At 37.1% G+C, this 15,979-nt stretch overlaps 1 protein-coding gene across 3 annotated transcripts in view; it reads left to right on the forward strand.

Annotated features, from left to right (window-relative positions):
- The first annotated feature begins 483 nt into the window (after window positions 1-483).
- Window positions 484-15,979, forward strand: part of BEGAIN (brain enriched guanylate kinase associated) — a 159,712-nt gene continuing 144,216 nt past the window's right edge. For 2 of the 3 annotated variants that reach the window (XM_039712928.1, XM_039712934.1), the window contains exons 1-2: window positions 487-576; window positions 3,628-3,757. In XM_039712928.1, coding sequence (XP_039568862.1) covers window positions 3,707-3,757 — 51 coding nt within the window. In that variant the 5' untranslated portion in view covers window positions 487-576; window positions 3,628-3,706. Of the gene's footprint in view, window positions 577-3,627; window positions 3,758-15,979 lie in introns of all 3 variants that reach the window. The other variant, XM_039712936.1, reaches the window with a different exon arrangement.

The raw sequence follows: 15,979 nt of genomic DNA on the forward strand, positions 1-15,979 counted from the left end.
ATCCCTTTGGGGCAGTTCCTACACTTTTTTCTTAGGCTGAAGCTCTAGACATAGCATCCAAGCACCAGGAGAGCAGCAGACTCACTACTGCAGATTCACTACAATCAGAGCCTTGTTCCCTTTTAAGAGAAATCAGTGGATATTCCAAATTGAAAGATTTTGGCTTAACCTGGGTTTATACCTATATTCACAAACAATGCTGCCTCAATGGCTTTCAGTCTCAAGTGTGCATGACTAACTGGTAATTTCCTGCATTTGTGACATTCCATGATCTTGCTTGATGCTGCCAAAGTTTGTGACTATACAGAAAAGCAGTGTCAGGTTGAGAGTGAATGACCCCCGGTAAGTTATTTTGAAATTGCCAGACTTTGCTCTGCAAGTTTAGTCTCTCATAGCAACGTGGGCAGCATATTCTGTGCTGGCTTCATTAAAAGAAAACGATTCTGTCTTTCAGTTAAAAAAAAAAGAAAAGCTGTAAGTGTTGAAGCAGCATGCACCTAATAAGCGACTTCTAAATCTGGCTCCATCATTTCAGTCTGTGGACTAGCAGAACGGAGCTTGCAGAATCCTTCTCAAGTAAGTATTTCTTTCTCTTTACTGCATGGTTTTGTGGTTTTGGTTTTTTTTTTTTAATTTAAAATTCATAACAGGTAGTAAAGAAGTCTTCAGCCTTGAATTAGTGGTGCTGCAATATGACAACTGGATGCCTGCTTTAAATATGAATTAACATGCTCTGTTGTTTCATTTGGCAGACATTACTGTCTTTAAAAGGAAATAGTTAATACATTAAGGTACAAGACAGCAATTTATATGGATGGAGCTTCCTAAAGCTGCAGTGCTGGAAAGCTAATGAAATGATTTATAATTGCCTGTCATGATACGGTTTTTTTAAATGAGTTATGTATCTTTTGTTTGCATAAGGCACATCATGGAACATGTCTATCTATCTTATCAAAACTGGAATATGTATTCTGAATATGCTACTGGCCATTAAGTATGAAATTATCAAAATTAATTATATCTTCAAGAAAGCAAAAATTCAGGCAGTGGCATTAATATTAATAAAGTTAATATATACACATCAAACCTAGCTCAGGTTTGTATTAAATGATGAAGGAAAATCTATGTAGTGCATTACTTTGTCTAATTATACAAAGTATTAGTCAAATATTGATAAACCCAACAGACTGTAGATGAAAAAATTGTTTGTATGAGAAACAACAGAAATGCATAACATTTGCCAAAACAGACAGCACATACTGTAGCATGCTTTCTGCAATAGTATTGAAACAGCTCTGATGGACTTGTCTCTTTAATATAATGAATGAGGTGGGACTATGGCTGTGGAAGGAAAACAAATTACAATATTTTGCTTTGTGTTTAAATTGCAAGTGTTGAAATAGAAAGAGGTTAGGAACAGGCAAAGAGCTACTTTTACATTTGGTATGCAAACACACACAAATCCAAATACAAACAGACCTTTTCTTTTTTGTTCTTATTTAGTCATACCTGCTTATCACCAATTCCTGTGACATGCAGCTCTGATTGCAAACATGCAGGTTTGCAGCTCTCAGCAGAAATATATTATAGCTGCATCTGAGGCATTACAGCACCAGAACTAATATTCTGGAAACATTTAGCACAAGCATATACTATACCTCCAAGTAATATTATTTGTCATAGTTTTTTATGTAGGGAAAATTCTGCTGCAAAAAAATTCACACTGTTTAGTTAACTTCTGCAGAAAACTACATAAATACTTCTCTCCTGCTCAAGTTACCCATCCCTCAACAACCCATGATAACAGCAGTCAAGATTAAAATTACCACTTATTATTAAATTACCACTTATTTCTCTCAGTTATTTTCAAATCACTCAGAACAACAAATTTCAAGACGTACTTTCAGTCCAACTCATTTATATGCGAAGCAAGCTTTTTTTTAAGCAAACTTTTTGAGGACATATTGAAGCATGGAACTGGAACAACCATTTCCTTTTTACTGTGTAATAGACATAGACAGTTTTTGGCAGATTATGTATATGCAGAGATAAAGAATGGAAACAGAGATAACAAAATTACTGTGTTCCAGGTATGGTGAACAATAATATATCCTTCCATTTTCAAGCAACATTAAGCTTCCCAAGGGCCAGCTCTGAAGAGCCTAATAAATTAGAAGCCAATAATGGAGAGGTTTATTCTGACATTTCACAGCCCTTCCCAAAATCTCAGGAAGGCACAACATAGTAATAATAAGACCAATAAATAGTGATATTTATGGTACCATCCCCACAAGACTGAAGGAGACATCAGTGAGCAGAAATGCCACTAAGAAGCTTAGGCCATTTCCATAGCTGTTACACTTTCTCAGCTAGAGGAAGCTATCCTTGATAACTATTTCTGAGACAGACTAGGAGGGAAAGGAAGAGATAGAGAACTGCCTTTGGGAAGCCTTCAAAGGGAAATGGTGACTTCATGACTGAGGGGATTGCCCAGGTAAAAAGGCTTATTCCTTCCTTATATTTTGTGATTTTTCTAATCCTGCAAAAAAATTATCCTAATGAAATCCAACAAACCTAGTACAGGCCTATTGCTCTTATGAAGTCAAAGCCCTCATGTGGGGGGCAGGATTTGACCCACTTCAAAGAACTGTGGATTTTTGTATTATGCTCTGGAACAACTTGGCCTAACACATAATTCACTAATTTGGATAAGCTCATTGGATGGGGAAAAAAAAAGAAGAGAGAGAATATCATAGCAACATCTTATTCCTTTGTGGTTTATGCACTTAACAAAGACTTACCTTCCAGTCTTAAATTCCTCTCTATGTTTAACATTTAATTAGCAGAATTGCATATTCCTGTAGATATAAAAGAAAGATGACAAAAAAACCCACTGCTGTACTGAAAGATCTCTTCAATACTCCTTGAAGCATTAATGGAAGGACTTTGGGTAGCTTTAGTTCACCATTTATTTGGTATCAGATCAGAAAGGAACATTATATAGCTTCAGAGACAGCAAGGCCTTGCAGATTGTGCATCCATCATAAATTAGGAATGGATTAAAGTAAAATAGAATTGTATATAAAATATATTAACTTTAAAATATAACATAATTGGCGAGTGGGAAATATTTTCATTCCACCTGAAGAAAAAAGCATTGTATTTTTATACTAAGCCTGATTTTGTATGAGAAACAAAATCCATTCCTCTCATTCTTCCTCTCTGCTGTCTTAAATTTTCTCATGCTTTTTTCCCCCTCTTCTTAATGATGCCAACAATGATAATAATAATGATGGTGATTATGATAATGATTATTATTGGGGAAAAAAAAGAGATAAAAGAGAGAGGAAAATGAGGGAAATTGTGTACCTAATTTGGAAAGCCCCATGACACTGCCAGACTTCCTCAAAGAAGGACATGTTTAAAGACTAGGCTCAAAGGATTTGACACTTTCCTAAAAAATACACATTGTCAAGGAGCAGTGGAAGAAACTAAGACTCCTCATCTGTGTATTCTCAGAAGGATCAATTATTTTACATCTTTTCACCAAGCAACTGCAAAGTGAACTGGAGACACAGAATCGGATGCTAGTGTAATGCATGACCTACAGCTCTACCCATCCCACAGCACGGCCACAAAAACGGTGCAGCGTGTGAAGAAGAGCTCATGGAGCAGCTGGCTAAAGCAGAAACTGAGCAAGAAAAAGATGATGTTGGCAGAGGATAGAGAGCATTTTGAGGACTCATTCTCAGTCAAGGTACGCAGCCGCGGTTCGTCACTTAAACACAAACCCGATATACAACTGTATTCTGATGTAACTGTTATTCACAGATGCTATTAACTTCTCCTAGCTAGGAAGCTCTATCCCTCTTGGATGGGGACAAAATTTACCAGGCAGCTGATATCTCAAGCTTTTTAGTGCTAAGAAGTCCCAATATGAAGGAAAAACTGTGGTGTTTATGCTCTTAAGCTTGGCCTAACTAGAGCGCCACTAATCCATTCCAGCCTCATAGCATTTTGTATTCTTCTCTTCCAAGCAGTCTATTGTCTGGACCGGGGATAAATTAAAATCACTTAAAACACTTGGAAAAAAATACAGTCTGCAGTTTCATTTTTCTGGCTTTTCTCAGCAAGAGTAAAATTTCACTTCATGGGAGAGAAAAAGTCTTTTGGTAATTAAGGGTAGCCAAATGTCATGAGCTGTTGTCACAAGTGCCTTGTGTTTCTCTTTGAAAAACTTTAAAGATGTGAACAGCAATGTGTGCCCATGGTGCCATTTTATTCTGCTAGGGAGCAGCCAACAGAACAGCCAACATCTTAGAATTTATACTAATTTGGCTGCTTGCTCAGTAATGGAAGGTGCTCTGACAGGATGATATTGACTGCAGTAAGGGCCCGTGTCCAAAGGAATGTTGTGCTGGAAATGAAAAAATTTGTTACATTAAAACATTTTGTGCTTGCATTTTTCTCTTTAATTTTTCATTTATTTTTAAAGCTATAAATACAGCTTGCATTTTAGTTGGGTGTCTGTCTCTAATTTTACTGCAGCTGTAGCATTTGTCAGAGAGCAGTGGCTCTGTTTTCAGGGTGGTGCAGGATTTATGCCAAAAAAACCATCTCTTCTCTAATGCTCAGCATTTCTTACAGGCCTATCACAGCTCTGTCTAGTATACAGCTATAAATTAAATGAATCAGACTTATGGATGTTGACAAGAAAGATGACACAGCAATTTGTTGCCTTTAGTTTAGTCACCCTGTAGTTGCAAAACAGATAAATGTTTTACTCATCGTGGTGGAGAGGTTGAATAATGAGAATTTAGAGCAATTTAGATCCATTATATCTGGAGATTTAGATTCAAGGCTGAATGCAGACACTGTCCGCCATGCAGATTCCTGCACAGAAAAAGAAGTCTTTGTTCTTTAAGACACCACAGTAGCTTTTCACCTCCTTTTCATGCCAACAAAACCTACCATTTCTTAAGAATCCAGACTGATTTAATGGTGGCAGTACTGGTCCAATTTTCTGTTTGCAATAACATGTTAAAAATCTACCAACAACTGATAAAGAAAGAAAAAACTCATTTTCACTTGTTCCCATAAGAACAATATAAAGGAACTGAATTTTTATTCTACTGGTCCTGAAGACATCTAGATCTTACAGACTCAGAGCAAATGTCTGCTTAAATTCTCCTTAGGGCTGAAACAATTTCAAGCAGAATCTAGTGAGGTAAAACCAATACATACAACACTGACTACATCTCCACTCCATTATAAATTAGTTGTTCCAAAAGAAAACAGAAACAGTGAAAGTAATATTTAGTGAAATTGAATCTTTGCTATGTGAGGCTTAGCATTCTAGAAATAGATAATTATTAATTTGAAAATGTGGTAGAATTTTGAGAGAACAACTATATAGAATAATGACGAGAAGAATTTAATGAAACACTGTCTTGATGATGAACCTGGTGTAGGCAATCTTATATTAAAAGCAAATTTCTATTTGACAACCATTACAGAAAAAAAAGAGAAAAGGAAACCATCTATTAGAAGAAAACCCACAGAGGAACATCTGTATTATTTAAAGGGGTAAACTGAAGTGCAAAACTGAAAGGTCCATAAAACACTTCAAAATTAACTGCATTAAGTGTGAAGAGGACTGGATAAGATGTGATAAAATTTTCATTAAAGGCAGGAGGGAAGAGTACATCTGAGCAAGAATGGGCACTGGGAGAGTTGGGATTTAGCTGTTTTAAGAGTGGAGTATCTGCTGAGGGGTGTACATATCTTTAGGGAAAACTGAGAAATTTGAATGCCATTCCTACAAATTCTGGTGAGTTTGACCTTGGTGCTTAGGCAATATTTCTGAATAGTAGAAAAGTTGAATGAGAACTAGGAACACAAATACAGGAAATACACACCATTATAATGGAAAACTCATTCTTTGCTTCAACAGGTACTGTACAAAGAGCAGTGTTATTATGCATCCAAAATCTTGGAGTCCACTCACTGACTCTAAAAGGCTCTGGAAACAGACTTAATTCCAATTAAAATAAACCTCAATCTTTTTTTTAAATCAGATTTTTTTTTGTTTTAATAATAACTTAAAAGTTTCTTATGAATCTTGAAATGTAGAAAACCTTTATACATCTTTGGGTTTGTTATTGTAGATAATCTGCTGAAGATATTCTTCTTTATGTATCAAGATATACTTTTAGATACAGAAAAACTTAGTACTAAAACTGTTGAATATTGTCTGCTTTGGCCCAAAAATGATCATATCTGCCAGAGCTCTGCACAAAAGACTTCTAGTTGTCATAACAACATCCTGCAGCAGATACAAGATAGCTTGTACTTGCTTTTAATACAATTAACAAAAGTTAACCTCTCCTGAAGATTGAAAGCCAGGGATATTATTTAAAAGGGAAGGTGGACTTAATATTTTTTAATTTTTAATTTCCATAAATTCAGCTTTTAATTTAAAATGTTCAGTCATTAGTCTGAAGAAATATTCCATTGCATCAAAGCATATTTGCAGGTAACTGTTATGCTCCATATTTATAAAAAATGTGCAGGTTTCTAATAATATCTTTGTAAAATGACACTCAGAATATAAAGAAGCCTAAATTTAGAATAATACTGATTTTTTCCTAAGGAACAAGTTTACTCAAAAAATTCCTGAATGCTTCAATCTTGTCAAATGCAATATTAAGTCATTATGAAAGTCCCATTTAAGATATGATCTTAACTATCATTCCTTTATAAATGTTCCAGATTCAACAGTCAGTTTATCAGGAAAGGATCAGCGTCACTCTGTTTGTGTTCTTATATCAGCACTCAAGTAGAATAGAACGTCTTAGCCATTGCAACACACAAAATTACAAACTGTATCCACTTGTGTCCCTAGAAATGCTTCACTTATGAGCGAGTCTTGATGGCATCTGGAGATGTCCTCTTGATCAGGGGCACACCATGCAAGACTGGGTATCACAGAAGTGCACAGAAAAATACAGTCCTTTCCTAATTTAAAGAACACAGTCCCTTCCTAATTTAAAGGCCAGTCAATGGCAGCTACAGACCGAAGTGCAGGTTTTGTTCAAAGGTCAACGAACTAGACAATGGCAGAGCTGCTGATAAAGGCCAACCTTATTTACAGTGAAGTCTGTCACTTAGGTCAGACACTTTTCTCTTGATTTGCACAGACACAGTGTTTTATTCCACAAATGGTGCCCACCATTTCTAGAGTAGGACAAAATTAACACATAGCTATTACTCAAGATTATTTCAATGTTAATATGATTGGTTTAGAGGAATTTAGTAAACTGACAAGCATCCACCTAGCTGTGGCATATTGTAGTAATAAATAACAGAAGAATTTGAGCTCTCTGAAGTTATTTATATCAAGACTACAGCCCAGACTACTGCAGCAAAGTATTGCCATTCACAGACACACCTGCTTGCATTGAAGCAGGAAATTCCCTGTATCCACTAAGTCTTCAAAATAATTTAAATATTTTAAATAAAAATATAAGGTAAAATAACTGGAACACTTCAAAAAATAAGTCACTTAACATGTGGAAAATAAATAGTGAACATCAATTATTAAAAAGTTCAAGATATAAAACACTCAGATTTTTAAGCACATTTTGTTTTAATATCCAGCTTCTCTATTTGTACACATAATGAAAATAATTTCTGCAATTCAGCTAGTCTCTACAGAATGTTTTGGTTAATTTACTTAAGAGAAAACACTGGATAGTCACTGTTACTACAAACTTTGATAGCATCTGTTCTGACCAAGATACATAGAGATGGATGTGAAAAGATCTGTATCATTTAAGAATTATTTTCCATTTTGCAGCTGTGGATAATTTTTTTCTTAATAATAAGATATTTCTGTGTCTTATGTCTAGAGTTATTATGCAGAAATCACCTGAAGAAAGAGAAGCAGCAGTATAAGCAGTATGACACCCACAAGTGTTATGTGCCTTACCTGAATTACCTATAAGCATTTATCTACATCTATACCTCTACATATATTATACTGCTATGCAAATAACAGCTCTCTGAACAAAAGAGTTCTTTTCTGACAATAAAAGAGAATTATATGATCCATTTTTATTGGTTGTAACACAGACTTTTTAAATTCATACCTCAAATTTTGCACATAAGCAATGGATAGCTGAATTTATGCTTGTAGTTAACATAGCTTTATTCATGTACAAAGGAGCCCAATCCCTCATGAATAAAAAAAGCTCTTGTCCAAATAGGTACAAGTCATTACAGGTTCTGGCTCAACAGTGAGGCTTTCTCTGTTTCTGAAGCAAGCATTATTAATAAAGTCCATTAAAACTGCAGAAGTCACACTTTGCCAAGCTCTAATGGATCTGGAAGGCAAAAGACCTAAGATGGATTAGCACAGATCCTGCGTATTTTAGAATCCTGTTTGCTTCAAGAGTTACATTAAGTTCATACAAGTCTGTATTGGACATACTGAAAAATCCCTGAATTCTGGCTTTGCAAGGAGAGAAGTGTTGTATTGTTCCCTGACTGCATTGAAAAGGTCATGAAAATCTTTTTGTTGACAACTGGAAGCATTTGCCAGCCCTTGTGCAGTGTTAGCATTCACATTCAAGTGAGAGAGGCATAAATTCATCTAAAACAAGACAGTGTGAGCAAAATTTATTTGCATTTTTATCCACATTATCTCTGTGATCAGGATAATGTTTGTAGCATGCAAAGGAATAGCACAGTCCCATAGAAATATGGAAGCATTTCAAAAAGTAATTCCAGTAAAAGCAATTGATTTCTGATGTGTTAAAAGGATCTTCATGTTCCCCTGTTATTTGCAAAATTAATGTACTTACTATGTTAATTTGAGAGATTTGCAACACTTCAGCAGCTTTTATGAACTATGATTTAAATGAGTGTTGGAATTACCAAAGTGGAGACAATAAATTCTAGGCAATAAGTAAAGTGCCTTGTAATGAGGGACCTAAATGTGTGCTTCAAAAGCACATGTAACTACATCTCAGCTCAAGCTGCTGTTGACCTGTCAGCTATGCATGATCTTTTTAAATGTGCTCTTGTGTTTAAGGGAGGTCACTCAGTTTTCTGCTTGTGAGTCTCCTCTCTTCTCTTTCTCCTCTTGCTGCGTTTGACAGTGATGTAAGCAGAGTCTGAATCCCACCAGGCAAAAAGGGGTAAATCACTTCCTTTCACCCTTATGCCAAAAGAAGGAGATGAAAAAAAACCAAAAAAGCACTCTTTTAAATTTATCACTCAGTCTTTCCTTGGTCATTTCCTGTGACATCACATCATTGGGACACTACAAATATCCACGCTGATTATAAAGTCAGACTACAGTCTTTAATCTCACTTAAACTAGTCCTCAGGTTCCTGCATATACAAACAAAAAATAGAAATTCTACACTTCACAGTTCTGACTTGCCTGTCTATAAAGACAGTGAAAAATGAGAAGAACTTCACATACAAGGTACTGAAAGAACTACTCCAAGTTCATTGACAATGTTGTAATATTGCACCTTGCTTTGAATCCTAACCTTTAAAAATTATTTTAGAATTAAAGGTATAGCAAAAAAACCTAAGCAGGTAAAAAGTGAAAATCACATTTGGTTTGCTTTTCTAGCAGATCTAGCAGATTTGTCACTAACTTTTCTAATAGAACAGCAAACACTAGTAGCATTAGAACAATAAAGCATGACCTTCTCTACTATTGGATTTTAAAAAGCCCTGAAACAGAGCCAGCCCAGACTTTACTTAGTGAGAATTGATCTACATCATGGTAGTTTGATTTCCAGTTCAACAAACAGGGATATATCATATGTTGCTTTGGGTCAATGAAAACCCATGCTCATCTGCTGAACACTCAATACCCTGGAAAAATTTGCATGCCCTATAGATTCTCTGTATTAGTATGGTTAATTAAAATGATGAGAATTTGCTATTGATCTAATGATGAAACATATGCATGATTTGGGGTGCATATTGGACAAAATGTGGTGGGTGCATTGTTATGCTCTCCAAAGACATGCCTTTTGTCTTACAAGTTAGAGGAGGATTTATGGGAACCCCTGTTTCGGTGGCAGTATTTGACACACGGACACTAAAGTAAATGGAGCTGCTGTCGAAAGGCTCCATTTCCCCAGTTAAGCCAGAGGGTGCTGTGCCTGGAAGACCAGCCAAGCAAGAGGGGGGTGGCAGGGTGAATGAAGAAAGAGCATGCAGTGCATGCACCGCTGCATGTGCACCAGAAGTAGGAACTGATGCAGAGAGGAGCCTCTCTGGAGACTTGACAATGAGCAGTTACTCAAAACGCTGCAGCTCCAGTGAGGACAGCTTTGAGTTACAGGGCAGCACAAGGTCAGAAGCTAAAAGCTTTGTTAAAAGCAAAAATAAGGATGAAGGCTATCGACCCCATCGATCAAAGCACTGTCAGAAAGGGGGTGAAAAAACTCACGGACTGGAACACTCTTCCCTGCATCCAGCAGAAGTGGGAAACACAAGCCAAAAGCTCCAGAGGCAGAAGAAGACCCACAAGAAAAGCAGTTCCTCTACATCTGACTTGAGTTTGGTAAGTCAAGGATCATCAAGTTCATTGTCTGTTGTGGAAGAAAAAATAGAAGCTAAACTCAAATTCTCTCAATTTATTAATGAAGTTACTTTCAGAGTGCTTGATCCCATGAGCCTGAGGGCATACCGAGCTGCTAAACTGAAAAATACCTTTCCATCTGGTGTGAGAAGCCTAGATGATTTTCATATTAAGAGAAAGTCTTCTGAAAACTGGAAAGAAAGCACTCTAGATGGGAAGACCCATGAAGAAGTAGACTTAGAGACTCTGAGAAGTGACAACATTGTGGCTGGAGCACGACCACACAAATTAGAGAAATCGTTGTCCCTGGATACAAGTCCCTCTCTCAGGTCATTTGATAATGGTGTCTCATGCAGAACAAGACCTGGCTTGCCAGTGGAAATTATGATTTCTCAAAGCAAAGGAATTCCAGCCACAAAATCTGCATCTCTTCCTAGAAGTACAAGCATGGTGAGCTCTCTCAAATATTTTCTTTGGGTGATATATGACAAGGGCTTATGCTTTAGTGTGAATATTTAAAAAGTGTTTCTGTCTTCCTGGGTGGGCTCTTACCGTGTAAACAAACTTTTCTCCAGGGTGGGAACAAAGAGGGGATGCTTATTTTTAGTAGCTCAAGAAACCAGAAGGTATGGGAGGAAGGAAAAACAGAATAAAATTCCCTAATCCTTTTAGTTTGGTGTCTGGAAGATGACTTTACAAGATAAAAGAAGATTATTCCTGCACAGCAGTGAAGCATGTCTATAACCAGGTCAGCTTGATATGAGCAGTCAAGGCACCCTCAAGAAAAGGGTGAAAAGAGCACTGTGGCAGACCACTCAAGTGTTCAAGGTCACTAGTTTAGAACTTGCTCAGGTATCTCTACACCAAACAATACTTATTTACTCTGTTTAAATACTACTGAGGGCTCTGCATCTTAAAAGTGTGTGTCTGGAATTAATACATATCAGTTAATACATTAATGTATATCAGTTAATAATTTTTATTTTGATAGGCTAAAAACAACCCAAGCAACCACAGAATCTTAAGAACTGAAAAGAAAAAAAAAAAAAAAAAGAAAAAGAAAAAGAAAAATGGCTGAAGCTTTCTTCTATGGTCTGGTAAAAAAAAATTATGTTTTTAATTTTTTCTTATGAGATTCTTTCATTGGGTGAGGAAGAGGTATTTATGCCCATGAAGGAGAGCAAAGGGAAATTATTGTTGTTTGCTAGCATGGCACAGTCTGGAATCCTGAACTGCCAAACCTTGCACTGATATAATATGTTAGTATGTCTCCAGAGTAGTATTTGCCATTCCATTAAAACAATAAAGGTCCAGGAACTATTGCTTAAGACTATACACATGTACACAGATGTTGCTAAACTGGGAGCTATTACAATGGCATTATTCTTTAAAAAGTCTATTCAAGTTTAAAAACAAAGAAACAAAATGTTATTTCATTTCACAGAGGACTGCAGCAAACAGGAAAACATCCTGGTCTTAAGAATTTTATTCAAACTTCAGCAACCCGAGCTTAGGATTTTATGTACTTGGATGTTTTAATTGCCCCCTATCAAAGATAACTGGAGGGAGAAGAGGTGAAAGGTAATGAAACAGAGAGAATTTGCACACTGTGCTGTGTCACAGCTCCACAATGAGAGCTGTCCTACAAAGGGCTGAAGAGGCTTCATTGTGAGCCCATGGCAGGATATGCTTTTTTCAGATTTCAATTAAGCATCTGTCAGAGCATCTTTTCCAGTGGACTTGATTATATGTACAGATTGAAACTTCCAACCGATTGAGTGCGGACTGACTAAACACTGCCAGTGCTCTGTAATTCCACACAGTCAGTGTAGGCATCAGCCTACTCCAGCTGAAGCATCAGTCTGCTCCAAGCCTAGTCATTTAAATTAAACACAGTAGTTACCTGACATTTAACCTCAACAAACAATGCCTCCAACTGAAGAGCTCAACGTGAGAAAATAAAGGAGTGGCAGGGAAAACACAAGAGCAAAACATGTTCAGCCTCATCTACAGATTCATTTCTCCTACATGCAAAAACTTTGACTTCAGTGCAATTTATTTAGAGCCAAGTTCTCACCTGAAGCATGCTTAGCAAGGAGCAAAAGGATAACTGTATAGCCTTGGGTGTCATTATTGTAAAGATATTTTAAAAGTTCTTGGTTATGTAATGTCCATTTGAATGCTCATAGAGATCATTGTTTAAAACTGCTCCATGTTTTAGTTGCCAAGTTATTATTTGTGTGTAGAAGATAATCTTTGAGAGAAAGAAATTATAAGATTATATTGACTTTAATATAAAAACTGGATAGCAAAGGTATAATAACACATCCTGAAGAGCATGAAAAAACATGCCTGAAAGTTTGAGATTAAAAAAGCTGCACATAATAGAAAAAAATGTGACTCAGAAGATGAATGCTGTGACATTGCCTCCTGTCTATTATGTTTTCTGAAGACCCCTGAGGTGTCCACAACTGCCTCTGTGCTACTGTTGATTGGATCCAGATCCACTAAAGTGATTTTCGACTTTCAGACTTCTCAGAACTGGTCAAAATGTTCCATTTCTGCAGCGAGTATTTACTGGTTTGCAAACAGCGGCTGCTGAAATGAAATCTCACCAAAACCAAGTCATTGTAGAGTTATGCAGAAGAATTTCTGGACAGCTAGCAGGAAGAAAAAAAAGGATGCTTCATTGTGTGACTGAAGTTAAAGGGAATTGTGACAGGTAGAAAGAAGTTCCAAAATACAATGGATATTACTTAGGGGTGGTCTAAAATATTTTAGTAACCTGGCCAGCAGGACAAAATATTTTTTCGTTTCTATGTATTGACCTAAATTTGAAGTCACTGGACAAACAAGCAGGAAAGGAAAATGCTAAACTAAATGGAAACAAACCTTTGAATCCACACCAATATAGTGGAGGGTGTGCAACCCGAGACAGTCACACTTCCAGACTGAAATTATGTGACTAGTTCAGTGGGCTGAAAAATGCAGGAAATGTCTGAAAAGGGTTGTACACCATGGAAAGTTTCTAAGAACTGGGAAGACATTCTTGTCAGAGTCTCTCAAAGGACAGATCAATACAGAGAGAAAACTGGATGGATCCAAACAATACATATTTTTTTCTTAGGGTATGTTTCAAAGAAAACCAGGTATGAAAGGAGATTAGCCTGTGTCTTTTAATACATATTTTATCTCAAATACATTTGTTCCAAGTAATCAGCACCTTCAGGAAAGCTTTATGTATCACTATTACTGTTCCAGGAAGAAAATAGAGGTTAAAATTTAATTCTTAAATAATCATACAGGACTTCAGACCTGAGTAAGCCTGCATCACCTTAGGATTTGAATCAACCTGAAAATTACATTTCAGAAACTTCAGGAATACATGAATAATGGCCAAATTTCCAGCTATGTCTCATCTTTACATACCTACTTTTACCTACACAAGGAACCATATAGCACAACATTAGACACTGAATTTTGTTGGTCACAGGAAATCCATTTCTTTCTTAGAAGAGCTGTATCTTTCCATCTTACATTTAACTACTGGTAGTACATATTCTGTGTGCAAGTGGTCTTAGAAACAATTTTTGATCTCACCATTGCAATTATATGTATACCTAAGGAATTGTGCATTTCTCACCTAAGAACATGTCATTGCCACACAAAATAAATACAAGCAAACCTGATCAGTACAAATTACTTACTAATCTGCAGAGGCTTTCTTAGAAAACAAGCTTGGGTTGGGATAGTGTCACTTCTGCATTTTGGAAGTTAAGATTTCACATACTGTAAACTAAGATGGAATAAGGCAGGTGGTGAGAGGCAGAAACTTGGCCATGCTCCACATGAATTTATGAGGCTTATGGAGTCATATACTCCTCATAATCCTCATAATCATTCCCTAGACACCCCATTATATTTGGATCACAGAATATTCTACATTGGAAGGAATCCACAAGGATTATCAAGTCCAGCTCTTAAGTAAAGTCTCACACAGGGATCAAACTTGTAACTGTGGCATTATTAGCACCAGGGTGCTGGGCAACCTGTTCCAAAGTCTCACCACCCTCACAGTGAAGAAGCTCTTCCTAATATCTAACATAAATTTCCACTCTTTTTGCTTGTGCCCTGTATTCCTTGTACTCTCACTGCAGTTCACGATGAGTCCCTCTCCAGCTGTCCTGTAGCTCCTTCAGTTGCTGTAGGGTTGCTGTGAGCTCTCCATGCAAACCTTCTCTTCTCCAGGCTAAACAGCTCCGGTTTCCCCAGCCTGTCTTTGTAGAAAAATCTGCTCCCATCCTTTTTTCACCTTCAAGGCCCTCTCTGGATTTGCTCCAACAGTTTTATGTTCTTCTTATGGGCACACCAGAGCTGGATGCAGCACCCTGGTGGGGTTTCACAAGGGCAGAACAGAGGGACAGAACCCCCTCCTTGACCTGCTGCCCACACTCCTTTGGATGCAGCTCAGGACATGGTTGTTTTTCTGGGCTGTGAGCACACTTTGCCAGCTCATATTGAGTTTTTATCAACTATCACCCCCAAGATTTTCTCACAGGGCTGCTCCCAGTCAGCTCTCTGCCCAGCTTATAGGTGTGCCTGGGATTGCTCTGATCCAGGTGTAGGACCTTGCATTTCACTTTGCTGAACTTTGAGTCTGAGAATAATTTACTGGACCTGGAAAGCTGCACCAGTGAAGATAGATGCAATGACAATTGCTTATTTCCTAGACATCTCCTGGCTCAGACTGGTGCTTCAGCCACCTGGAGTGTCACTGTGCTGTCATACTCCCTCCTGTGTGATTTAGTCTCAAGGGCCAAAGTTTGACCCCATATAGGCAATTCAATTCCCTCCTGTAGCCTTACCAAAACCAGCTGAAAACTAAGTATTCATTCTTACTCTGATTTCAAGCAATGTATGCCCTACAGGATTTAATTTCTATAGCACTTGAGACAGAAGGGGGCAATTGCCTGATACAAAAAATGGCATACATATAAAATGCAGATGAATGAAGCACAAGACAGAATAACACCCCTTTTCATTTCTCTCACAAGAAGTCATTATTACAATAGCTATTGTAAAGAAGAAATATAACCAGAATAGACATTTATATAGGATATTGAGAAGATTCAAAGATTCATGTTTATCTCTAATCCAGGTAGGATGCTGAATTCCTAAGGAACCCTGAAGGTAGCCACTGAAGCACAGTGTCACAGACATTAACACAAACAAGGAAAATTATATTAATTTCTGCTCTATTACTATTTGTTGTCCACGAAGATTCCTGCTGCTCATTGTAAGTTCTCTTGCAATACAAATGTCTGAGCACAGGGATGGCTTCCTGAAGGTGCACAAGCATCTTTAGAAATC

The sequence above is a fragment of the Passer montanus genome, unplaced genomic scaffold (genome assembly GCF_014805655.1).
Source record: "Passer montanus isolate IOZ18808 unplaced genomic scaffold, ASM1480565v1 scaffold27, whole genome shotgun sequence".
NCBI classification, from domain to species: domain Eukaryota; kingdom Metazoa; phylum Chordata; class Aves; order Passeriformes; family Passeridae; genus Passer; species Passer montanus.